The sequence below is a fragment of the Musca autumnalis genome, unplaced genomic scaffold (assembly GCF_047663935.1).
Source record: "Musca autumnalis isolate F117 unplaced genomic scaffold, ASM4766393v1 scaffold_5, whole genome shotgun sequence".
In the NCBI taxonomy this organism is placed as follows: domain Eukaryota; kingdom Metazoa; phylum Arthropoda; class Insecta; order Diptera; family Muscidae; genus Musca; species Musca autumnalis.
The window spans coordinates 22,864,394-22,891,770 of record NW_027412088.1 but is presented as its reverse complement, the minus strand read 5'-3'; the positions used below and the strand labels follow the sequence as shown (position 1 = coordinate 22,891,770).

At 38.8% G+C, this 27,377-nt stretch overlaps 2 protein-coding genes across 2 annotated transcripts in view; both read right to left on the bottom strand.

Moving 5' to 3' along the window:
• Obsc (Obscurin) overlaps positions 1–25,901 on the bottom strand; it is a 132,180-nt gene extending 106,279 nt beyond the window's left edge. Inside the window, exons 1-2 of the mRNA XM_073957013.1 lie at positions 25,288–25,901; positions 24,699–24,865 (exon numbers count right to left, since the gene is read on the bottom strand). Coding sequence (XP_073813114.1) covers positions 24,699–24,707 — 9 coding nt within the window. The 5' untranslated portion in view covers positions 24,708–24,865; positions 25,288–25,901. The remainder of the gene's footprint in view (positions 1–24,698; positions 24,866–25,287) is intronic.
• LOC141387392 (uncharacterized) lies at positions 4,426–5,299 on the bottom strand. Its single transcript, XM_073957016.1, has 2 exons — positions 4,970–5,299; positions 4,426–4,901 (listed from the first exon to the last, which is right to left on the bottom strand). Exons 1-2 carry the CDS (start codon positions 5,150–5,152, stop codon positions 4,452–4,454), a joined length of 633 nt encoding a protein of 210 aa, XP_073813117.1. The 5' UTR covers positions 5,153–5,299; the 3' UTR covers positions 4,426–4,451.
• Positions 25,902–27,377: the final 1,476 nt, after the last annotated feature.

The window sequence follows — 27,377 nt, the reverse complement described above, 5'->3', positions numbered from 1 at the left end:
AAATGTTGTAGCTATCAAAATTCTCTACAAGATTGACCTTTACCATTTCTTCGTAGATTTTACCATTTTTGATATATATAAGTGCAAATTGGGACAATGCACCGACTGTATCGTTCCCTTATAAAACAATGCCATAAAGGGTGCGCCTTAACTAACTTTTAATGAAAAACGCTTACACAGGGGACGTTTTTGTGAATTCTGAAAGAGCAATGTTCATAGATGAAAACATCCAAAAACATAAAAACATCTCTTGGGGGGATTTTTAAATAAATCGCGGTCAAAATTCACATTTTTCGGTGTTTTTTTAGGTTTTCACGATTTTGCTTGGAAACCGCAAGTCCAATCGAAATGGAGCTAAATAAAATGTTGTAGCTGTGAAAATTGAACATTGTAGTTTCAGAATCTTCAAAAACTTCCCAGGTGCAAGCACCTTCCATTTCAATTTGCTTCAAGAGCACCGTGACCTGACACACAGAGATAGGGATAGAAGTAGAAGACAATGGGTTTGACCACGTGTTTTCCGATCAGGGACTATATTCCATTAAAGAGACCACTACTGTACCTAACTTTGTAGGCAAAATATATTCATTTGGATCTTTCAAAGATAAGATTTAGGTGTATTATAAACTCAAAATTTTCGCATAACACTACCTTTAAACAACTGATGTTATATTTGACTTAGATAACCTTATCATTTATTTTTAGGTTCGGATAAAAATACCTAAAATACTGATATAAGACTCGAAGTTTGCCTCTTCTTCTTCTGACATATGTTTTTATATGCCAATTCCACCATGTTTGGGGTAGAATTTAAAGTGACATGAGACACTTAGTCTATCTTGCCACTTTCACGGGTATATATTTATTTCATGGGAATTTTGTAGATTTGTTGAGTTTTTTTGGGAATAGTGTATTCGTTACGTTATTTATTTTGTTTAAATTTTAATATCTGCTTCTTTATAATATTTCCATTGAAAGCGATGTGGTCCATAGTTTGTACGTCAGCACAATCACATCTGTCAGTGCTGGTAATATTGATCTTGTGGATATGATATTTCATTTGATTATGACCAAATGTTGTTGCGACGCTTTGGGGCATTTTGATGTTTCGAAACCAAGGTTGACTTTAGGGGAGAACGAGTAAAATCTTCTACCGTATATACTTGTGTTCCATTTTTCCTGCCAAGATGTAATAGCCGAAGATTTATTTTCTTGCCTGAAATCCAATGAACGTATTTTCGGACAAGGGTAGGTATGGTTATGATTTGTTGCTATAAGATCTACGTACTCATTCCCATCGATACCACAAAGGCTTGGTACCCATAGGAAGTGTACGATGAAGTACGATGTACGGAAAATAGAGGGATGGGTGCTTTTATTGTTTCGGGAGCCGATGGCCATAAGGACGGATTTGCTATCCGTTATGATTATGTACTTTCCGGGTTCGCAGGTTCTTATCAATAAAAGTGCCTCGTGTATGGCGTGAGCTTCCGCAGAATATATGGAGCTTGCTTTGTTCCGGGAAAAGGACGCTTCGACGTCTAACGATGGCATCCATAAGGCACAGCTGGTTTTGTCCGGGGTCTTTGAAGCGTCGGTGAATACTTTTATGTAGTTGGAGAAATTTGTGATAATTGTAGCTTTGTACAGGACTTGTAATTTCACTGAGGTCGAAACGTTATGTTTGGCACAAGTAGGTTTGCTTGCAGCGGGAATTCATATTGAATAGGCCGCTGAAGTTTCATAAGATTGTTGTCTGTTTTCTTATCTGGAACTTTTCAATGCATTGTGACAAACATTTATTGGCCGGGTTCCTGCAGTCTTTTACCACATTATTTATGTAATATATGGCAAGCAGTTTTAGTCTATCCGGTAAGGGCATTACATTGGCCTCCACTTCTAAAGACTGTGTATGGGTGGAAATCATGGTTCCGAGGGCAATTCTAAGAGCTCGGAACTGGATTCTTTGAATTTTAAGAGTTTTGCTGAGCGGAGCATCAAGCAATAGATGTCCCATGTATTCAATTTTAGGTCAAACTACTCCAACGTATAAACGAATAAGCTGTTTTGGATTGCCTCCCCAAGACACGCCACAAAGGGCTCGAATTATGTTCATGAATTGAAAAATCGACTTGTGTATGTGATCAATTTGTGGTATTAAGCTGAGTTTTGAGTCCAATACGAAACCCAAAAAATTGAATGTATTTACAAATTCAATTGAATAGAACGTCTGCTATATGGATTGAAGATCATTCCTTTCGATTTTTGTGCGGAAAGATTAAACTGTATTTCTTCTAGTCTTTTTATACTCTCAGCCTTTAGGCTAAAGAGGGTATTCAGGGTATTCATACTTTGATACGACCAAAAATGTGCCTTATCGAAATAATGGTTTTAGGCCCCAAGTATGTTTGTACGATATCCGTTTCAGACAATTTTGATTAGATCTAGCAATGTCCGTCCGTCTGTTTGTCTGTCTGGCTGGTGCGCACGATAAAGTTCGAACATGGGCCATATAGGTCCACTCCTTTAGATACCTCCCCCACAAATCTTCAAAAATTGTCGTAAAACTTGTGCGCACGATAGCTCTTGAAGGGAGTAACCGAATTGAACCAAACTTTGCATATGGTAATACTACCTCTAGGCATACATCAGGTTCGAATGTGGATTATAACGGTATACTCTTTCAGGTACCTCCCACACAAAATTTGAAATAAGTGCAGTTTAGTGACACCTCACGAATCGTTATGAAATTTTTGTAACATGATGTTCGTGCGGCCCCCGTTACGTCATTGTAATTTTTGTCGAGGGCAAGTCCATAGTTCCCGAGATAATTACGCATTACCTCAAAAAAAAAAACGCTGCACTATGTCGCGAGTTCAAATAAACGGTGGCCAAATATAAAAGGAGTTGGCATTGTCAGATGAATTTTGTTATAAATACTTATAGCTTCCTGACAATGTCGAGACTCAATCGGTCCACTCCTTCGGGTACTTCCCACACAAAATTTCGGTAAAGTTCAGTTTGGGGCCTTTTTAAGAATCGCTTTGATTTTTGTTGTAGCAACTTGCATCTACTGCCCCCATATAACGGTATAATCTTCATCAGGGGCAAGTCCATACTTCCTGAGCAAATAGCCTGAAAGGTACAAAACGGACTTATGACACCGTGTGTAGTGGTTGGAGCGCAAGATAACTCTCCAACGGATCTGCCGATTTGGTCCACAATTTGGTCTTTGTAACATTTTGTGCAAACTTATTTTAAGTTCGCAGATAAGTCATATCGTTTCACTCCTTCAGGTAGCTCCCCCACAAAAGTTCAAAAATGTTCGGAAAATCGTTCGCAGGATAACTCTTGATGGGAGTGACCGATTTGGTCCATACTTTACACATCGTAATATATGTACGAGATATATATCAGGTTCAAATATGGACTATCGGGTATGTGATGAAAACCGAATCGAATCGATTTGCAGAATCGAAATGGTATATAATCGGAGTGTCGTTGATGATATATATAGTTTTGCTTCGCAAAGGCCCCGTATTTGAATAATATTTTTAAAATCCATTTTCAATTTCATTAAAATATTCATCAAAATTGGAGATATACGATTTCGATTTATGGCAAAACGAGTCGAATCGTTTTCCATCACATACCTGTATATTTGTCCACTCCTTCGGGTACCTCCCACACAAAATTTTAGATAAATTCACTTTAAGACCACTTTGACTTTTGTTGCAGCGACTTGTATTCGTTGTCTCAATTACGATAGTCAATGTTTTTTAGAGGCAAGTCCATACTGCTTGAGAAAAGAGCCCGAAAGTTGTAAAAACCCCTATGGCAGCATATGTAGTGGCTGGAGAGCTCGAACCGAATACTGCGTTCGTCCACACTTTGGATATTGTAATATTTCTTTGAATTTTATATGAAATTCGAAGGTGGCGCTAATAGGTCTACTCCTTCCTGTACTTCCCCCTCAAAAGTTCGAAAATATTCGCTAAAATGGTACGCACGATGTCTCATAGACTTTGCAACCGATTTATATCTCTAAATATTGTCAAAACTTAGTTTCCGTTCAAATTTGAGCCCTATTTGTCCAATCCTTGTGGTACACCCACACAAATGTTCAACATTTTTGTGCGGTTAAGGGTCTGTTCGTGGATCCTTTGGACATTTTTACCAAAGGTTATCCTAGTGGCCCTGTCATAAAAAAGCCCTATCTGTCGATATCGCCGCAAATGATTAAGCTTTAATCCTTTTGTCGGTTCATACGCCCAACATTTTTGAAATCCCCCTAAATACATAAGTTTTTTGGGAAAAAAGTACTTCAATCCACACAGGCTGAGGGTATATATCTGTCGGCAAAGCCGACTGATACTTTTTTACTTGTTTATATATATCGGGTTGTACCGATTTTAAATATAGACGAATTTTTCAACAGAATACTTTATTTTTTAGACACAATTATCCAAATCGACATTTATTTTTGATTCATCTGAGGAGTTTTCAATATCCCCCGCACGACCACTGCCAGTGCTTAGCCAACTTTCATTGTGAGCAATAAATGAAATTTCTGAATTATTCATATCAATATCCTCTTCAAAGTGATCGGCCCATGATAGATTTTCTTCAAAATCATAAATGACATCATCATCTTCGCCGTCGTCATCATCATCACTAAAATGGGCCTCCATTTCATTATCATCAACATCATCCTCATCCTCATCCCCATCCTCATAAATTTCTATTGAATCCCAACCAGAGGATGGAATTGGTGTAATATCAGCATTTGAGTTGTCCGCTGCCTCATTGGCAGCAATGCTAATGAAATGTTCCATTAATGAATTTGTTGACATCGAATTGTTTAAGGATTCCGCGGAGGACGAGGACACATTTATTTTTGACTAAATAAATCCTTAATTTTATAAGCAAAAGGAACAAAGGGAAATGTAAAAAAATTCATTCAACTTACTCCACTCTTCTTTCGTTTCAGATTTCTTCGACATATTGGACATTTACGGGCCCATTTATATTTCCAATAGTCTTTGTAGACCGCCAAACATTCATTGCAAAATGAATGGCCACAAGAAATCCCTACTGGTTCTCGCTTTTCATCCAAGCAAATGACACAACGTTCAGTTTTTAGATCCGACATTCAATTTTGCAGAAATTTCTTGGTCGTATCTATATTTGGTATCCCTCTTTTCGGGATACAATTTCTCGAAATGAAGGAACGCGCGATTCTATTGGTATTTTTGTTTTTCCCAAAATATTATTTTTTCTCTATTCCACACACAAATTTTCCAACGAAAATTAAAATTCCAATGACACTTGTACAGTGAGTGCTCTGCTCAAGGCATATTTAATATGCCTTGGCCATGCTTAACATGGAACATTTTTGAAATTCGGTAAAAGTAGTGCTAAGATATGGGTTTGGAGGAGATATCCAAATAAGTTGTCCGTAATAGTCCATCTCAGTTGTTGTTGTAAAAACGCAAATATATGTTTCAGTTATCTGGTCCTGGTTCCTCAGTATCTAGATTCAAAAATTAGATAACCTGGACTGACTGCGTCCATAAAGAATCAGGAGGCAGCTAATAGGTTCAGATGGACAGTCAAACAAATGCAGTTGTCGTGCGGTCCCAATTCACATGCTGGACATGTGTTGGGTGTCGTGTTATCGATTCGGGCCCAATACGTATTGAGGCGGCTGCATTCTACGAATCTTTATCGGCTAAAATCACTCGTTTTTGCCTTGACGTCTAATTTATTAAGGTGGTCTTCGAGTCGGCCTGCGCAGTTGCATCAGTGTGAATGCTATTTTATCAGCCAACTTTTTCTGCTGATGCACAGAATAAATCTTCGTCTCCTCGTGAAGATGGTCCACTGGGGTCTCGAGAAGGTGTAAATATTCTCACGGTGCTCTTGAACCAAATATAAATGGAAGATGCTTACACCTGGGAAGTTTTTGCGGATTCTGAAACTACAATGTTCATAGATGAGAAAGATAAAGATAACAAAAAATCGCCGGAGGGCTTTTTAAATAAATCGCGATTCAAATTGACATTTTTAAGGGTTTTTTAGGTCTTCACGATTTTGCTTGGAAACCGCAAGTCCTATGGAAATGGGACTAAAGAAAATGTTGCAGCTATGAAAATTCTCTACAAGATTTTTTTTATGATATCTTCGTAGTTTTTACCTTTATTGAGATATAGAAGTTCAAATTAGGACAATGGATAGACTGTATCGCCTCCTTATATTACAATGTTAAGCACAGTTCAGCTTAACTAACTTTAAATGAAAACCGCTTACACCAGGCAAGTTTTTGCGGATTCTGAAACAGCAATGTTTATAGATGAGAAAAATCCAAAAACAAGAAAAAATCGCTGGATGGATTTTTTATAAATCGCGATAAAAGTTCACATTTTTAGGATTTTTAGGTTTTCACGATTTTGCTTGGAAACCGCAAATCTTATCGAAATGGGGCTAAAAAAATGTTTTAGCTATGAATATTCTCTACAAGATAGACTTCTATGTAGTTTCAGAATCCGCAAAAACTCTCCCGGTGTAAGCACCTTCCATTTAAATTTGGTTTAAGAGCACCGTATTCTACCACTGCGTATGGCTAACATTAGCATACTACACAGACACGGCATACCACAGGCCGGCCTATGGCTTTGTCAGCAGCCCAAGTACTGCCGACCAGCAACCATATTCCTACTTCTGATCCTGTTGCAAATAGCTGTGGCAGGATCAAGACACCATCTCCCGATATGTTCGGGGGAAGCCTCATTTCAGCCGTCCAGGTTGCGAACATTGTAACAGTTGATTTAGCTGCGGATATTTTCCTATTCCTCAGATGGAAGAACTTTACAAAGTAAGTACATAACCTATCGACATGCTGAAAAACCTCATCTTGTGGTACTTTCACTACGGTTCTAGAAAAAAAGGACGAAAAGGACATGAAAGGCATTGAGTTAGAAGAACGACATGTTCTACAAAAAGATTCGCCAATCGATTTGACTGAAGACATGTCACCTCAAAACGAAGATACAACAACGCCAAACAGAGATATGGAGCTATTTTCCCAAGTATTATAGGGAATAAATTAAAAACTTGATCGCGCGATATCTCAGAAACTTGACCGATGGCGAAAATTTCCTTTTGGGTTTTTAGTATACTCATCAAGGGCATTCATCTCCACAAGAAATTTCCAGACTTTGAGTTCCATTTTGTGTCACAGTGTTATCCAACGAATCAAAGATGACTTTAGACAAGTCTTCTCTATAACCTCGAACATAGTTGACGGTAACGGAAGCCTTCAATAGGTCAAGAGCAATCATTAATGCTCTTCCACTGATATGTGTGGATATGGCGTGTAATACTTTTGCGCGGTACTGTGCATTTTCCGGAATCCATGGTAATGTTGGGCAACAGGAAATCAGGTTTTTCATTATGTGGAGGAGTGTGTAGTCCCGCTAGAACCTTCGCTACTTGTCGGGAAAAAGGGACTTCCACTAATAGAGTGACAGCAAAGGTGAATCGTACAGACTAATTTCACTTTGTCGTCGGTAATAAATACCCTTGAGGACAAGTTCACGGCGGTGGGTTCTTCAATACCGGAATAACCGGAATCAAACAAACTCCGTGTTCCGGCCAGCGGCTGCCAACACAGTGTACACATGTTTGTATTTATTTTTGTAGTAGCATAGGAATCTACGTAGAAGCATAGGTTGGCAATCGCTAGACGAAACCCTATGGATTTGGGTCAATCCGGTACGAAAGAACCCGCTGGGAACTGGTCTTGTATATTTTTTCTGTGTTGGTGACAGCATATCCCGGAATGCCTGATCCGGATTCTTTTAGTCCGTCATGGACGGAGGAAACCCCAAGGCCAATATGGATGTGCTTAGCATTCAACACACAAACTTCGACGAGATGCAATAGATGCCGGGAGTGGAGACATCTCGGGTGTTGCCCTGACCTCGTCAATGTGAGCGACTATGTTGCTGCGTGCTGTGTGAACACATCGTCGTCGTCATCAGAATACGCGACTACCCTGCGGTCTTCCCAACAGCAGCCACATACGCAGCAGTTAAAAGCAGACGTTGCTGCTCAAAGCCCTGTAAATGCATCCTTTTTGCAATATAATTACAATGGACTCCGAGGTAAGAACTATGAAATAGCGGATTTTATGAATCGGAAGAATATCATGGTCGAGGCGGTGCAGGAAGCCAAGCTCAACAACAACTGCAGCTTACAGCGTTGTCATGGTCACAACGTAATGACGAAGTATCGCACCAAAAGTGGAGTTGGGGTGCACCAGTCTGTTCAATAGAGACCTATCTCGCTTGAGCCTGGCTCTAATGAGGGGTGGAACTGCCGAGGTAGAGTGGCTTAATGTATACATGCCGCCCCATGTTGTGGGCCCAACATTAGCCCGCTTTTGGAAGGTCATAACCGTCTGCTCTTGGGGAGACTTAAATGCTCATTATGAGATGTGGTATTCGCTTCTAGGGAATGACCAGAGGGGTACAGAGTTGACTGAGCAGATTGATAGCTCTAAGTTTTTCTCGGCCAATGAGAACGTCAAGTGAAACGAAATTTCCCAGCAGAGGCGACGGGATCAGCAACTGAGCATGATGAGCTTCGTTAACAGGTTGGACGGAGAGCAGAAGCGAAACAAGTGGTTAAATCATCTGAAGAGTTGCAAGATTGGAACCGGAATAAGTAAATTGTGGGTAACAGTTAATTCACTTACGAATCCGGGAAAGAAGGAAGATAGGATCTCAGACACGTTTGACACGTTCGTTGACTGATCCGAAGATGTGCGCAAGTTTTTAAAATCGGAAGTTTGTCGAGAACCCCTGGAGTGATAGGGCGAAGAGAATAATTCTATGTCGCATTAGATCTCTTCCTGTTGAGGAGAATCCACCACAATTCACAATTTATGATGTTGCGAATGTCGTCAGAAACGCTAAATCTACCTACGCGTTGAGTTCTGAAGGAGTCTCCATGGCAATGCTGAAACAGTTGGATTAGCAGGGAGTAGATTATCTCACGGAAGTCCTCAGCATGTCGCTAGGCATCCACTTCGTTCGAAGTCTGGAAAATGGGCCGAGTGGTCCCGCGGTAAATACTCTGAACCATTGAATCACCTTTTCCATACTCCAGAAAAGTACCGCGTCCAGACGTTATAATGGGAAGGTGGTCTGATCCAAAGAAAATTATCAGACCGCGTGCCACAATTTTGCCCTTCTGGTCATTCAATGTCTAGGACGTAATGTTCAAGCTCATAATGAACACTTAAATCCCCTAGCATCAGACGGACTTTGCCGTGCAAAAGCGAACTAATATTAGGCTTATAACGCAGGGCACAACTATTCATCGGTGTTATGTACAGATTAAACAACTCTACCTCTACAGTCCCACACTTTACTGCAACCCCCATACATTCCATATCAAGCTCAAACGAGTTAGGCCTGTACTGGACAGACTGGTGTATAAAGAAGGCAATTTCTCCTCCTCCGCTTCTTGTGTAATTTTTTTCGCAAAACGTTGTAACGATCATAACGTTGCAGGATCGCGGCGACCATGATGTTTCTCCGACTTAAAAAGTCTCAAATTTCTCTAACTTTCTTGCGGAGACCGTTGCAATTTAGATGCAGGAAGGATGTGTGGTGTAATCTCGTATTCCGAATACGATGATGAATCGGGCGTGGAAGTTGGAGGCGCGCTGTGAAATGTTCTGACACAGCAAGCAGCGACATAACTCCTATCGCAGTAGTCCTGAAGGCGACAAATACCAGCCTTGGAATTGCACTCATTTCCTACAACCAGAACATCTCAACGATGTTAACAAGTGGTACATGCGGATCAGGCAAACGGAACAGGTCCATGGGTGGATCCCCGAGCAAATGGAACAAAATAGCCCAGCGCAGGAATTCTGGGATATATTGCTGCTCCCTTGTCGATGATTCCTGCGAATCAATCCGGTACATCATTACATTACAAGGACATTATGTTATCACGGGCAAGTCCATGCTGTCCGTATCGCACGATAACTTTCGAAAGTATTCGGTCCAAAATTTGGCCTTCCTAATATTTTGTCCATATCTGTCCACTTCTTCAGGAAGCTCTCCCACAAAAGTTCAAAAATTTTCGCTCGAAGGCAGTAACCGAATTGGTCCATACTTTGCACATCGTAATTGCTATACGAGACATATATTAGATTCGAATATGGACTATATAAGTCCAGTCCTACGAGTACAAACCACACATAATTTCGGAAAATGCAGTTTAAGGCCTGCTCTCGAGTCGCTTTGCTTATTTTTGCAACAACTTGTATTCGATGCCTCCATTACGAAGATACAAGTTTTTTTTTCAGGGGCGAATCCATTTTCTTAAAAAATGGCCCGAATGGGCCGTACGGCACCCTGTGTAGTGGCTGGATGACAACTCTCGAACGGATCTTCCGATTCGATCCAAAATCTGGCCTTCGTAATCTTTTTTTCCAAATTTAGTTTAATTTCGAAAATGGGACATATCGGTCCACTCCTTCGGGTACCTCCCACACAAGCCCTTAATTCCCAACTAAACTGAGCAGTACTTTAAGATAACAGTCGAAGGGAGAAACAGATTGGGTTCAAACGTTGTTAATCGTATTATTTCTTACAGACTACATCGGACCACTCTTTCTGGTAACACCCAAACAAAGTTTGGAAAGAGTCCAGTTTAAGGACTCGCTTGGGATCGTTTTTAATTTGTTGGCAGCATGTTTTGTATGCGGCCCTAGTTACGGGCAAGTACATACTTCCTGAGAAATTGACCTAAAAAACCAAATAAACTCCTTTAGACATCAGAAGTATTGTGTTTATATATCTTCTTTAAGGCCTGGGTACATAAGCTGCCTCGCCTGCTTGGCTTGCTTGCTTCTGATAAAAGAATAAGAAAGAAAAGGGCAACCTAGTTTAAAATTGTCTTGGCCTTCTTTATTCTTTTATTTTTGTTATGTCAGAAATGAAGCAGCAAAGCAAGGCAAACAGGCGTGAAGGCCTGCGTACATAAGCTGCTCTGCCTGATTGCCTTGCTTTGCTGCTTCAATAAAAAAATAAAAGAACAAAGAAGGCCGACCCAATTTCCAACTGATGGCAACCCAGTTCGAAATTTCGTCTTTATTCTATTATTTTTATTATGTCAGAAATGAAGCAGGTAAGCAAGGCAATCAGGCAAAGCAGCTTATGCCTTGCTTACTTCTGATAAAAGAATAAAAAAGAAAAGGGCAACCCAGTTCGAAATTTCCTCGGCCTTCTTTATTCTTTTATTTTTATTATGTCAAAAATGAAGCAGGAAAGCAAGGCAATCAGGCAGAGCAGCTTATGTACGCAGGCCTTTAAGGCCTTTAAGGCCTGCGTACATAAGCTGCTTTGCCTGATTGCCTTGCTTTCCTGCTTCATTTCTGACATAATAAAAATAATAGAATAAAGACGAAATTTCGAACTGGGTTGCCATCAGTTGGAAATTGGGTCGGTCTTCTTTGTTCTTTTATTTTTTTATTGAAGCAGCAAAGCAAGGCAATCAGGCAGAGCAGCTTATGTACGCAGGCCTTCAAGGCCTGCGTACATAAGCTGCTCTGCCTGATTGCCTTGCTTTCCTGCTTCATTTTTGACATAATAAAAATAAAAGAATAAAGAAGGCCGAGGAAATTTCGAACTGGGTTGCCCTTTTCTTTTTTATTCTTTTATCAGAAGCAAGCAAGGTAAGCAGGCAAGGCGGCTTATGTACTCACCCCTTTACAGCTTATGTACCCAGGCCTTTAGGTCCGAGGCTGACTGTCGGCACAGCTGACTGATACATTCATACTTGTTTTTACTTGTTTCAGATACCTTCAACAAAAGCTCTACGAAACGAGTTAGTAGCTACACATTCGCACACCTAACCGACGCTAATCTTTTTGACGTTTGGGAATTCCAGTCAATCAAAGTTTGAATTTGATCTAAAAATAGTACATGCGGGAAAATACAATAGTAGTGTAATCCGTAAAGCAATACTTATGTTGTCCCTTAAAAGCAAATATCCCACTTATCTGACAAAGAAAATAAATAAACAAGATATATCTCAACTCGATCCACTCAACTGACCCAATTGCTTAATGAAAGCACTCCTCGTCCCGTTAACATATCAGCGCATTGGCAAAGTATTGTCCACTCCATGCAAACAGCCGCAAAATCCATACTTGGATACCAGAGACCTCCACCATGGAATCCATGGTATGACCAGGAGTGTCGTGCTGCTACCGAAGAGAAAAATTCGGAATATAGAGCTACTTTACAATCAGTAGCAACGCGTAGCGCACGAGAGAGATATCGGGAGAAAAGGAGAGAGGAGAAACGTCTTTTCCAAAGGAAAAGGAGAGAGAGATGGAAAAGCGGGAGTGTGAACAAATCGAGATGTACAGGAGACAGAATGAAGTCCGAAAATTCTACCATAGAGTGAATCATCAAACTGATGGCTTTGGTACATGCACATCCTCCTGTAGAGACCAGCAAGGTAATTTGGTAACTGATACAGATAGTGTGCTAAGGATATGGAAAGAGCATTTTTCCAAATTGCTGGTATCCAATACTAACGAAGATACCACAGATCCAATCCCAGAAGATGGTTGTGATGATTAGCGTGGGCACCTGCCTCGACGGCTCAACCCACGGTGTTCTCATTACCGGGTTGATTACAGGCGACCAACCAACGCCCCTTGCACCATGGTGAGGTACAAAATGTGTTCCAGAGTTTGGTCCTGTTCACCAACTTGGTTTGGTGCGGAGCACCATCCAACGCTCCTTTCTTTCTATGGCTCAGACAGCCGGTTGATAATGCAACTCCACATTCAAGCCGAAGACTCTCACCGCGATTTGGGTACAACCACAGCCACCACGATTTTCCCACAAGGGTGCCGACACCAACTGCCAGACTAGGCCATTAGACCTAGGGGCAACTGGTACCCGTGGTCCCAGAATTAAAAGTAGAATTAGGCGTGACATAACCATAACGCCATGATTGAACCAAACCTATGGAAATCAATCAATAACCATAAGAAACCAATTGGGTTTTGGTTTTCTATGGTTATGGCGTTATGGTTATGTCACGCCTAATTCTACCTTAAGTCTCAGGTACGACCTCGTAACCATAAGACTACTACCAATTGGTCCAATTGTTGTCCCAATCCCCGAAAATGCAGCCTTTTTGCAATGGACTACGAGGTAAGATCGAGGAGATAGTAGATTTTATGAGTCGGAAGAACATCAAGGTCGCGGCGGTGCAGGAAACCAAGCTGAACAACAACCACAGCTTAGAGCATTGTGATGGTTACAATGTTCTGAGGAAAGATCGCACCAGAAGTGGAGGTGGGGGATTGGCTTTCCTATTGCACCAGTCTGTCCAATACAGACCTATCTCGTTTGAGCCTGTCTCTAATGACCCGTACATGGAATGTATGGGGGTAGCAGTCAGGTGTGGAGCTGCCGAGATAGAGTTGCTGAATGTATACATCCCGCCGAGAAATAGCTGTATCCCTGATTATAGGCCTGACATTAGCCCGCTCTTGCAAGGTCATAATCGTCTGGTCCTGGGGGATTTTAATGCGCATCATGAGATGTGGCATTCGGCCCTCGGAAACGACCAGAGAGGTACAGCGCTGGCTGAGCGTTTAAGTCACTCTCGAACCCTGGAAGAAGGGAAGATAGGACCTCAGTCACGTTTGGCGACGTTACGTTGACTGACCCGAAGAGGTGCGCAAGTAATTTCAATCGACAGTTTGTCGAGCATCCCGAGAGTGACAGGGCGAAGAGAATAGTATTACGTCGTATCAGATCTCTTCCTGCCGAGGATGAACCACCATAATTTACAATGGATGATGTTGCCAATGCCATCAGAAACGCTAAATCATCCAAAGCGTTGGGCCCTGATGGAATCTCCATGGTAATGTTGAAGCAGCTGGATGAGCCGGGAGTCGAGTAGCTCACCAAAGTCTTCAACTTGTCGCTAGCCACTCTCGTTGTTCCCGAAGTCTGGAAAATGGGCAGGGTGGTCCCACTACGGAAGCCAGGCAAGGATGCAAGCAAAAGTGAATCGTACAGACCGATTTTGCTTTTGTCGCCCGTAGCAAAGACACTTGAGGCCTTGCTCCTCCCCAGTATCAGAAATAGCTATCAAGTTGCCGATCATCAGCTTGGATTCCGTAAGCAGCACAGCACGGCAACAGCGCTGCACGCCATTACCACATATATTTATCGAGGACTCAACCAGGAAAGGCCTTGTGATAGAACAGTGATGGTGGCGCTTGACTTATCAAAAGCCTTTGATACAGTCAGGCACTCCACGCTGTTTGAAAACATTAAGCAGAAAACCCTCCGGCCAAGCTTGAAACGTTGGATAGTCAACTATATGTGTGGACGCCAGTCGTACGTGGAATTTAGGAATAAGAAGTCCAAACCCCGTAGAGTGAAACAGGGAGTTCCCCAAGGTGTGGTGATATCTCCGGAACTGTTTAACCTCTACCTCTCCTGTATTCCACCCCCTCCAGACGGCATTGAGATCGTGACGTATGCGGAGGATTGCATGATCCTGGCGTCGGGTACCTATCCTGATGGCATCTGTGAGAGACTGAACAACTATTTAACCGATCTTACCACCTTTTTCCATTCGAGGAATATGCAGATTTCCGCCACAAAATCTACAGCCACTCTGTTCACCACATGGACAGCGCAGTTTGGACGTGAGTTGAATGTCGTGGTCGACGGTAGCAGAATTCCGACCACAAACTGCCCTAACATTTTAAGGGTCACATTCGACACTACATTCACGTCGTGCGCACACGCCACAGCTATCTGCGTCCCTTGCCGGCAGTACTTGGGGTGCAGATAAAGAAACCTTGTTGGCCACGTATAACGCGATAGGTCGGTCTGTGGTAAGCTATGCGGCTCCAGTCTGGTCCCCGAGATTGTGTGATACGAACTGGAAAAAGATTCAAACTTGCCAGAATGCCGCCCTGAGAACAGCGACAGGGTGCCTCCTCAAATCTTCAGTGGACCATCTACATGAGGAGGCAAAAATTCTTCCTGTAAAGCAACACAATGAGATGCTTTCGTTGCAGTACCTGCTTGAATGTTATCGTGTGAGCCATCCCAATCACCATCTTGTGGGTAGGCCCGGCCCATTCAGGAAGATCAGGAAGGATATCCATGCTCTAGAGAGAGAGGTCCAACGATACAGGGGAGAACCCCTAGATCAACAAGCATATCAAGCAGGATTGAAAAGCATTCACACGGACGCAGTTGCCAAGGCCTTAAGCAATTATAGTGTGAATAAAGTACTCGGAGTACATCCTCCATCTATCGCAGCTGAGGAGCGTCAGCTGCCACGACAAACCAGAGTAGTTTTGGCTCAACTACGCTCGGGATATTGCAGTCACCTAAATTCTTATTGGTCGGAAATCGATCGCGCCGTGCAAGACATATGCCCAGTATGCGGCATGGGCCCGCACGACACATAACACCTTTTTAACTGCCCCGCCAAACCTACCCATCTAACTCCAGTGGATCTGTGGCTACATCCCATCGAAGCAGCCATTTTTCTGGAACTGGAGATAGACCCAGAGCCAGATTGAACAGAGGAACGAACATATAAACATAATAAAAACACTGTTACAACAACAACAAACACTTGGTCCCCAAACAGAAACGGGACTGGTGGCCCGGCCCAGAAGATGGTATTGAATGTATACCGCCCGGCCAAGATGAGGTAAAAACAGCAATAAACCGGCTGAAGAATAATAAGGCAGCTGGATGACCTACCAGCCGAGCTTTTCTTAGTTCGGCTTATGGAACAAATGTTCTGTAAAAAGCCAGCTAAGTAAGTAATCGACTTCCACGCTAGATGATATGATGACAGATCTTTAGTCTGACCTTCGACTTACTTTCCAAGAAATGGCTACTTGTTTCTTCTGAATTTCACCAAACAAATTAAATCGATCTCCCATCACTAGGCTGCTTTTTATCTATCTACTTTATCCACATCTTTATCAACTGCCTAAAAATATTTTAATTTAATTTTCCAAAAAAAAAATATATTTTAAAAAATTAAAAAATATTTTGATATTGGTCTTTGAAAATAAATTTGAATCAACAGCAATTAACGTAAATGATCGATATCAACAGATGTCGCTGTAAATGGCACAATGTTGCCAGCCAAAACCAAAAAACCTTTCACCAAACTTTCACATACACACGAACGCCCAAGCACAGTGGTATGAAAAACGGCGTCAACCATTCATCTCATTGCCAAAGAAAAAAAAATTCTCATTTTGTTTATAAACACAACAAATATTTCTTCAGTGTCTCTTTGACGTTTGATGTTTTCACGTCTAATTACTGGACGTTACCTTGACGCGAGACAGCATAAATTATAAATTCATTAATCTTGGGGCATGAAGAAGAAACAGCAGCCAGCAGCCACCAACAAGGTTAATGTTGGGAAATATTTTGTTAAAGAACAGAAAAAAAACACAGAAATACTATAAATAATTTCACACAGCAGCAGAACGGAACAGAGAGAAAGTGTTAAGAAAACAAAAGTCGAAAGTGACGGATTGATGAAAATAAATGACAATACATCTTCGTGTAATAGAAAATATTCTAAACATTGAAAGAGCGGGAGGACGACCGCATGCTGGCCGTTTGCCTTTTTCTGTCAAGAGATCATTAGAAAGAAGAGGAGGAACTGTAAAATGTCAACAGAGCGTAACGAAGAAAAAAGTGCAAAAATTGCCTAATCATCTGTCAACAGTTTTCTGCTGTCATGATAACCACAACACCATGAGCAGTAGTAGCAGCAGTCGGTTGGACATAGTGACCGAGTGATGCTAAAAATCAGCATTAGCATTTGATGTTGTTGCTGTTTCTGTATACATATTATAAACAAACTCTTGTCGTTCAATGTATTCCTATATAAAAATAAATACATAAAGGACTGACTATACATAGATCAACTGCATCGATATGGTGTTTTGTTTTGTTGTTCTTTCACAAATTTCACCATCAATTGTTTTAGTTTTATTTTTTGTTTTCCTTTTTTATTTTATAAAGTAGTTTTTTGTTTTTTTTTTATTTATTTATTTATTTTTGTATTTGTTTTCTTGTCTCACACTCCTCCTTCTTTTAGCTGTTATTTTGTCTTCTTTTTTTGTTTTTTTTTTCGTAAGGAATGCAAGAATTTGTTAAAGTATTTTTATTTTTGTGCATCTATTTCAACTTCTGCTCACTGTGTCATTGGTTCATAACAGCAACAACAAAAACAACAATAAAACGTAAAATAAAGAAAAAACTTTGAATTAAAAATAATTTCTGCATTAGAAAATCAAACAACGAAGAAAAAAGTAACGAACCACTAAATTAAATTAGAATCAATTTTGCGCAAGATTTTATTTAAAAGGCAAGGGATACGCAGAGAAAAATATGTGAGGATATATCATTTTGAAAATATCGCCAAGTGGCCGAAATTAAATGGCGCCCAACGTGGGGTTTTGGATTATATTACTATGAACGACTATGTTGATGACTTCTTCCAAAATATTTTTGCCATATACTAACGAGGGTATATACACTTTCATACGTGCAAAATGTGCCTTATCGAAATAATGGGTTTAGTCCCCAAGTATGTTTGGACGAAATATGTTTCAAACAATATAGGATCAGATTTAACCATGTCCGTCCGTCTGACTGGCTGAGCCGATGAACCGTTTCGGCTCAAAATTTAGCATTCCTAATGACTTGTCCAAACTTAGTTAAATTTCGAAGATGCGACATATTGGTACACTCCTTCAGGTATCTCCCCCACAAAAGTTCAACATTTTTCGCTAAAATGGTGTGCACGATAACTCTCAAAGGCAGCAACTGATTTGGTCCATACTTTGTACATCGTAATACTTCTACCATTCACAAACGAGGTTCCATTATGGACTCTTTCGGTCCACTCCTTGGGGTACCTCCCACACAAAAATTCGGAAAACTGCAGTTTAAAGCCTGCTCTCAATCGCTTTGACTTTTTTGCAACAACTTGTATTCGCTGCCATCATTATGAAGGCACAATTTTTTTTCAGGAGCGCGATAACTCTCGAATGGATCAGCCTATTCGGTCCAAAATTTGGTCTTCGTAATATTTTGGCCAATCTTGGTTTAAGTTCTAAGAAGAGTCATATTGGTCCACTCCTTCGGTTACCTCCCCAACAAAAGTTCAAAGCTTTTCGATAAAGTTTTGCGCACTATAACTCTCGAAGAGTAACTGAGTTTGTCCAGAAATAGAAATAGATGAGGTTCCAATATGGACTCTATCGGTCCACTCTTTCGGGCGCTTCCCGTACAAAATTTCGGAAAAGTGCAGTTTAAGTTCTGCTTTCAAATCCCTTTGATTTTTGTTTTAACAACTTGTATTCGATGCTGCCCCCATTACGACGGTACAATTTTGTTCAGGGGAAAGTCCATACTTCCTGAGAAAATAACCCGAAATCTGTAAAAAATCCTACGGCACCATGCATGATAGAACAATAAAAGGTAACAGCAATACCCAGCTGACTGAACTGGACTGTAACGTTAGTGTCAAATTTCATACGACATTTGTGGTCTGTTTCTCTAAGACGATTCGAATTCAAACTCGTTCGAATTACTAAAAAACTCCTGTTATTGTAGACAATTTTTGTTTAATCGACAACAAATATGAATAAAATATTTGTCAAAAAACTAAAGTTTGGTTGTATATTTATTTCTGTTTTCGATGTACATAAGGGATATATATATATTTTTTTTTAGAAAAAATATATCATTCCAAAAAAACTCTTTCCCATAAAGCCTTCTTCATATCAATGTCATGTAACCTCCTCCAAGTCGGAACGACATGCAGCAGTCTAAAACAGCCTCTTATAGAGGCGGTAAAACATTTTGTTAATATGTATCATATTTTGTTAAATTTGAAAAAAAGAAAGCCCTAATAAACGTCTGCTTTTTTTGATTTTAAAACAAAAATATTGAAACAGCTTCTCCTTTTTCAATGATTTTTTAGCGACCATGCACATTTTTGCAAGAATTCTACTTTCTGTGAAAAATTATGCATTTAGTGGAATGATATGGAAACATTAAAATTGAAAATCTAACGAGTTTTCATTCATGTTTTTTTTTTCAAAATATTCAATCAAATGTGAAAAATATTAGTTTTTTAAATTCCAATAATTTATAGACATCTCCTTGTTTTGTTTAGATGTTACCAGTGACACTAAGATTACAAACAAAAACAAATTTCGATGTGGTTGTTGTTAAGTTGTATTTGTTGTAGTACTTAATTTACCTTCTTTGTTCTACCATATGGGCACCATGTGTAGTGACTAGAGCTTTCGATAACTCTCGATCAGCCGATTTGGTCCAAAATTTGACCTTCGTAATATTTTTTCCAAGCGTTAAGTTCGAAGAAGGGCCATATCGGTCCACTCCTTCCGGCATATCCTTCTCAAAAGGGCAAAAAATTTCATTAATATGGTAAGCGCTATTATCTTGAACAAAGCAACCGATTTGGTTCAAAGTTTGGATCTTCTAAACTTTTGTCGAAAATTAGTTGACCTTCGAAAATCGTCCATATCCGTCTTCCCCTTAGGTCATCTCCTCAAAAAAATTTTAAAAATTTTCCTTTGGAAATGTATACCGATGCTATTAATGTGATCCTGTTTACAACCACATTATGTTTTTTGTCTGCAAGTCCATGCTTCTTGACATAGTGGTCCACAACTCTAAGTTATGAGGTGACCAAGTTAAATAACTGGTGTGCACGATATCTATCGAAAATAAATAACTGTCAAAATAAGATCCACTGCCAAAATGCACTATGTCGATCCATACCTTAAGGTACCTCTTCCGCATCTGTTGTGAGCTTTAATCTAAATATATTTTTTGTCGGAAAGCTAATACACCCAAAAGGGGCCACAATAATACATACCCTAATACATATTATTAAATACATACTTATTACTTATTAGTTTGGCTTTGTAGCCGGTAATCCATTCGATATTGTCAATAGATAAAAGTTTCATTGTGTTGTCCTAGGCCAGGCACACAATCCTCGCATACAGAGTGAGTGCAAGGCGAGCTTGGACGTATTACACAAAAGCTGCTCTAGCTGATCTTGCTACATGTTTTTAACTACAAGTGTTGAGAAAGGTTACAAACAATTGATGGCTTCATAGATAGCACAGATATACCGTAGTCCTTTAAAAACTACGATAAAAAATTCTCTTATCTGTATCGAACGGATGAAACGATTAGTTCCAAAGTTTGAACATTGTAATATTTTTTCCAGGCATAGATCGATTTAGAATACGGCCTACATTGGGCCACTCCTTCGAGTACCTTCCACACAAAATGTTAATATTTTTCGCAAAAGTGCGGTATAAAGATGTGTCCCCGATCGTTTCCTATGAAAATCCATACTTCCTGAAATAATTTCTTAAAAATTCTAAAAACCCTAGCATAACCAACTAAAATGATGAGCATGATAACTTACGAGTTGAATATCAGATTTGGTCAAACCTTTGTTCGACAACGAAAGGAGTGATTAACATTGGTCCAAACTTTGAACATGTTAATATGTCCTTATAAATCCCATAAATCAAGTTCAAACATGGACTGTATTGGTCCACTCCTTCGGCTATCTCCAACACAAAATTTTTTGTAAATGTGCAGTTTATAGGCTTGAATCGTATAGTTTTTCAAATATTTTCCGGAAGTGCTTTCCCACCTCACATTACGACAGTATAATTTCTTAGGGTATAAGTCCATACTTAATGGTATAATTACCCTTAAGATGACTGTTAAATTGAACATTTTTCTGCCTTACTCCAATATGTTGGCTCGGTATTTTATGTTGGTTTTGCCTCAAAAGTTTGTAACGCATCAAAATAATGGTACGTTTATATATAACCGGATTTAACAAACCCACTGGGTTTCAAATGTCAATTCCTTTACGTATACGTCAAACAAATCTTCATTAAGAAGGTTAACCCTGCAAAAGGCTATAATATAAACATGGTCTAAACCGAAAAGCTGATTCGATATGGCTTTGTCCGTCTGGCTAAAAATTTTTGTATGAGGCCTATCTTTGGTCCTAGTCAGGGTTTTGGAATGAAATTATCTTTTTTATTGAAGAGAATCCCACCCTTACAAAGAAACGAAAAGCTTCAATTTTGCTACACAAACACACAGAAAAATATATGTTAGAAATATGTTTGGATCCAAACAAATATTAAGGCGTGTTTATATTATAGCTTTTTGCTGGGTTAACCTTTTTTATGAAGAATTATTTGAAATATAAGCAATGAAACTGATAATTGAAACCCAGTGGGTTTGTTAAATCCGGTTATATATAAACGTACTATTAATTTGGGACTGGTTGCAAAAAAATGTATATTTGAATCCGAACATAATTTGTTTGTGTCCAAACCAATATTTGTATGTTTGCAACATTTTATAACATATCTCAATTTTATTTGTTTGGATACCCAAAATTTTTTTATGGGTGCAGAGAGGATTTTTGTCAAAGAGAATAACCACAAAACTCTCGCGGCTGCGGAATGTTGTTTTATAATAAAAAGATGGGTGTAATAGAAGACGCAGAAGCGAAGACTGGTGGGTAAAAAAGTTTGTTTTTTTGGTGGTGTGTATGCGGCCAAACACGTGTGTTTCGTGCTTTGTTATTGTTAACCAACGTAACAAGCGAAGAGGAAAAGAAAAAAATGGTATGAATTATGTTGTTAGATTTTTCTTCAGTTTTCTAAATGCAATCGTTGAGTAAAGACGGTAAAGTGAGTGTATAAATAAGTGTTTTGTGTTTTCTTAAAGAAATAGTGTTTTTTTGTAAATTAAGCGCCCAATACATTTTATAATTGCAAATTGTATAATTGAATGAAAAAGATGAATGGAAATATGTTGTTGAGTAAGGTAGAAATCTCATTTAATATTGGTAATTACATCAATACATTTTTCATATACATACATACATAATATGTACTCTTATTTGAAATATGGATGTATCTATTAATTGCATTATACAACCATTTGATTCCAGATGCCAATTTCCCGCTGATGATTTCAACTTTGAGGAAAATGTGTTTTATTTCACAACTTAGGAGAAGGGTTCAACGATGTTTCTACATGTTTTCTTTTAAAAAGTGCGACTTTTTATAAATGGTTTTATTCCGTATTTCTTTTATTAAAGTCTGTTATGTATTTCTTTGGAATTTTGTATGTACCTATGTGTCTGTTTTTGCTTTTTTTCTATGACTTTCAATAAATCATCAACATTTATAAATGTGTGTATATGTTGAAGATGGCTTACCAGCCGAGCTGTTCAAAACCGGAGGCGACACGCTGATAAGGTGTATTCATCAGCTAGTTAGCACCATCTGACAGGAAGAACGAGTACCCGATGATTGGAACCTGAGTATCTCGTGCCCCGTCCACAAGAAGGGAGATAAGACTGTATGCTCTAACTACAGGGGCATAAGTCTACTCCCTACTACCTACAAGATCGTTTCAGGGATATTGTGCGAACGACTAAAGCCTATGTTCAACAAGATAATTGGACCATACCAATGCGGCTTTAAAACTGGCAAGTCCACCATTGACCAGATATTTACCCTGCGGCAAATCCTGGAGAAGACCCAAGAAATGCAGATCGACACCTACCACCTTTTTGTCGATTATAAAGCAGCCTTCGACAGCCCGCTGAGTTCAAAGGTATTCCAAGCCATGTCAAGCCATGTTTCAGACAAGGAGACAGCCTTTCGTGTGACCCCTTCAACATCCTGCTAGAAAAGGTTATACGAGAGGCAAACGTCAAAAGAAGTAGCACAATCTACACCAATAGTCACATGTTACTTGCTTATGCTGATGACATAGACATCATGGGCCGATCAGTAAAAGAAGTAACTGATACCTTTATAAAGGTCGAAGGAGAATCTGCTAAAGTGGGTCTTGCGGTAAACGGTGAGAAGACCAAGTTGATGGTGTCGACGCGCAATGCGTCCATTGAGCTCGGACCGACTGTGGAAGTTGGTTCCTATAATATTGAGGTAGTAAAAGACTTCGTCTACCTCGGCACCTCCGTAAACACAACAAACGATATCAGTTGTGAAATAAAAAGAAGAATTGTATTGCTACTTTGGTTTAAGTAAGCAGTTTAAAAACAAAGCCACATCTCGTCAAACAAAAATAACGCTCTACAAAACACTGATACTACCCCTGCTGATGTATGGCTCCGAAGCCTGGGTACTTGCGCAAGCAGACATGGCAGTGCTTGGTGTGTTTCAGAGAAAAATTCTTCGAAAGATCTACGGACCAATCTGCGTTGACGGTGAATATCGACGTCGCATGAACCACGAGCTGTATCTGCTATACAACGACATGAATATAGTTAAACGTATCGAGATGCAGCGATTGCGTTGGCTAGGCCATATGATAAGAATGAGCGATGATGAACCCGCTAAAAAGGCGTATGAATACATGCCACATGGCGGTGCACGCAGAATTGGCAGGCCAAGGAATAGATGGCGCAAACAAGTGGATGATGAGATGAAAAGGCGCGGTATTCCAGAGTGCAAAGCAACAAATAGAGAGGAATGGAGATCTTTTCTTAGTTCGGCCTATAGAACAAGTGTTCTGTAATGGGCCAGCTAAGTAAGTAAGTAATGTCATTTATCGATATTTTCCCGAAAAATGTGCACCTTCTCAAGGCAAAAACTGACTGAAGGAGCATTTAAATGCTTTTGCAATGTACTAAAGAGTTCTTAATTATTGGCTTGGCTAAAATTTTTGTCTTAGTGTTGGATCCAAAATCTCAATGGTTTGGCTGTCAAAATATGCAAAAAATATGCAAAAAATGCGGATAAAAAACTTCAAGTCAAAATCGGGAGGCTCAATTTTCACAGTAGACATATGGTCCAGTAGAATTTTTTGCTCAGTACAGTTTAAGGAATCAGAATCGCGACGTGCCCTTTAAGGTTTTTTTCTTCCATGCAAATCGCCCCGCCCTATTCTACAATCAGTCATGAAATAATATAGCGATAATTTTTAATGTTTTTTTAATCTGTTTTATATAGGAAATTCTTAATATTTTATTTTATTGGCAATAAGAACCTGAAATTTGCCACCCGAATCTGATTTGCAGAGTTCTAGTCACTTTTACAGTTTATTAATCCAATTGATCGATTTATAAATTATTTTGTATTGTTGTTTGGTGTTATCCAATTTATTTTGTGTTAATTTTATTATGTTTTTACAAATTTGATTAATTTGCACTTTATTATTACATTTAATAAAATTAATTATAGTTAATTATATTTTCACGCTATTTATTTTTATATCGCTATTTATTCGTATTTTTTCAAATACTAATCTGGTTTTTGTATTGATATTACAAAACATTATTAAATTTAAATCACCAGCTAAACTCTATATCAAAATTTATTTCCATTGCAAACATTTTATATAGACACACACACAACTTTTTTCTTCGAGTGTATTTTCATTATAATGAAATTTTTGTTCAAATGAATATTTCGTTTCGTTGTTTTTTGACATGTTAAGTGATTCACTTGTCATTCACACACTCACCGTTTCCATTTTAAATTTCACGTTATTATTGATATTTTGAGTTGTTGTTGTTGTTGTGGTTTGACTGACTTCTTGCCTTGTTTGGGGGTTTCTATGATTGATTTTTTCTGGGCTTCTATTTGAATTTTTTACATTTCATATTTTTTAATAATTTCATATAAATTTCACTAAAAATAAATAAAAAAAAACAACAAAAATTATTAATTTCATATGGTAACACTGTCACAGAGCATCAAACACTGTAATAAATATTGAATTTTTCCGTTAACTGGTAGGTTTTTTAAGTATTTTTTTCGTAGGAAATTTTTAACTGAAATTCACAAATTCACTTAAGGTGGTTATGTAATTTTCAAATTATTTTCTAATTGAAATTTTTTCATGCTTAATTAGCATTTTTTTAGTATTTTTGGCGAATATTTTTTATCCGCTATGCTGCGGAATTTTCGGGCAAAACACAATTTTTGTTGGTCGGATTTGTTGTCAAGCTTTTTTTATGAATTATTCTTTTTTTGCGTCCATTTGTGAATATTGAAAAACGTTGTAATATAATTTTTTAAAGACAATTTTTTCTTCTTGAGACGATACATGCGTTGCGTTTTCGTGCGGATTCACTTTGCGATGGCGGCGGCGGCTGCGAGTAGACCAACTATAACCGAAAATTGAAATGAGCAACGTTTTTAACAATCAACCGACAACGAAGATGCTGTCTTGAGGATGGGATGCGATGCTGCTGCCGCTGCTGCAGGCGAATTTCAAATCTGGCCACACGATGCACTCTCGTCTCGTTGTGTGGAATTGTGTGCCACTCGAACACTTCGATTGATTCGATGATCGAGTCCCCAACTGATTGATGTTTTGTCACAATTGTTTTACGATCGGTGGGTTGGTAGGTTGGTTGAATTGTTGTTTTTGTCTTCTTGTTCTGATGGGGTCTTTAGTGCTGTTCGACAATTTCTTCTGGTCTGCTGGCTTTTATTTCATTTTTTCGCTTTTGTTCACTCTCGGGGTGTTAAAATACTCTCGAGTGGTGCTGAGTGGAAGAATGAACGGGGAACACTACTTATTGTTGTATTGTCAAACTGTTGCTACTGTAAATCACCCAACGACATGAACGCCGTCGCGCGCGATACACAACCCGTGTTACAATCACCAGCAACAACAACAGCAGCAACAACCCAACCCGGTCGTTGATGGTGTGTGCCTGTTGAGTAAAGTCGGTCGATATTTTTTTTACGAAATTTTACCAGATATTTATAGCCCAAAAGAAATCTATATATTTTTTTGCTGTTGTTGCTTCTGTTGTTGTCATTTTTTGTTGGTGTTCCTTTTGGGTTTCGTTGTTCTATTCATTTGCTTTGGTTTTTTGCGACTACATGTGCAAAAACTTTTCTTTTCTAAGAACAATTGGTTTTCTTCTTCACAATTGGTCTTCGTAGACTGACAGCAGGCGGGAAGGAATATCCAATGGCCGACTCTCTTTGAATATAATTCGTACTATGTTACCATTAGGGAGTTTTTGGTTTAACCGATTGTTTACATTATAGCTTTTTGCAGGTTGAAGCTCCTTTTGTGAGGATTTATCATCTAGAATTACTAAACCCAGTACAGTGTAAACGTAATACCACAAAATATATTGAAAAAGTAAATTCAGATTATTATGCCAATTTTAATTCTCAAAGCAACTGTCTCCGAAAACTTCGATTTTTGTCGACTTTTGTCTGTTCCAGAACTGCAAGAATCAACTAATTTTAACTATTTTTTCGATATCATAGTTGAACAATTTTTATCGTTTCTTGCAGGTTCTGGAACAGAACATTTATATGCCTCTTTCAGAACCTGCGAGAATATACAAATTTTTAATATGATAATTTGTCCATTATGATATCGAAAGAAATAGTAGATTCTTGAAGTTCAGGAACAGACCCTTTATTTTATGAAAAAGACTAAGTCAAGATTTAAATTAGGCAAATGTCATTGTTGCAATTGTGAGAGAGAGGTGAGGCATACGGGAACCCTTTATCGTCAACACTTTCTGTTACAGAACAGTTGAACAATAGTCAGGTATATTGTCTATTAAACATCTCATATTTACCTTTTATATGAAACTTTTAATTGTATTTTAGATACGTATTTTATTTATCAATACCTTATCTACCCATTCTTTCTACTTAGAATGTATATTAAAATACATTTTATATATTGGCAACAATAAATCAATGAAACATGCAAAGTCATGCAACAAAGCGAACTAGAGAAGAAAATAAAACACAAACATTTTAATATGTTTTTGAAAAATTGTTAGTAATTTATTTTAAACTATTTTTCAGTTTGAATTCTAAAAACATGTATTATATATGCTTTTAATTAAATTTGTTGTGTAAACAACTTATTTAAATTACAAATACCAGCACAGTGCTGATGCTTATAAGGCATTTTAATTCTTCGTGTAGGCATATTTCGTAGAATTCACAATCGGGGTGTCCCTATTATCAGCATCATAATCAGAGCAACATAGGAAATAAAGTGAATAACATGACAATTACATATTTATTAGAGTGGGGTGTAACAAAAAAAGGTTTACAATTATAATGACAAATGCTATATAATAACACTGTGCAACACTGAAAATGCAAACAACTTCTAGTATGAATTTTTTGAAAGTACATATTTAGACTATAA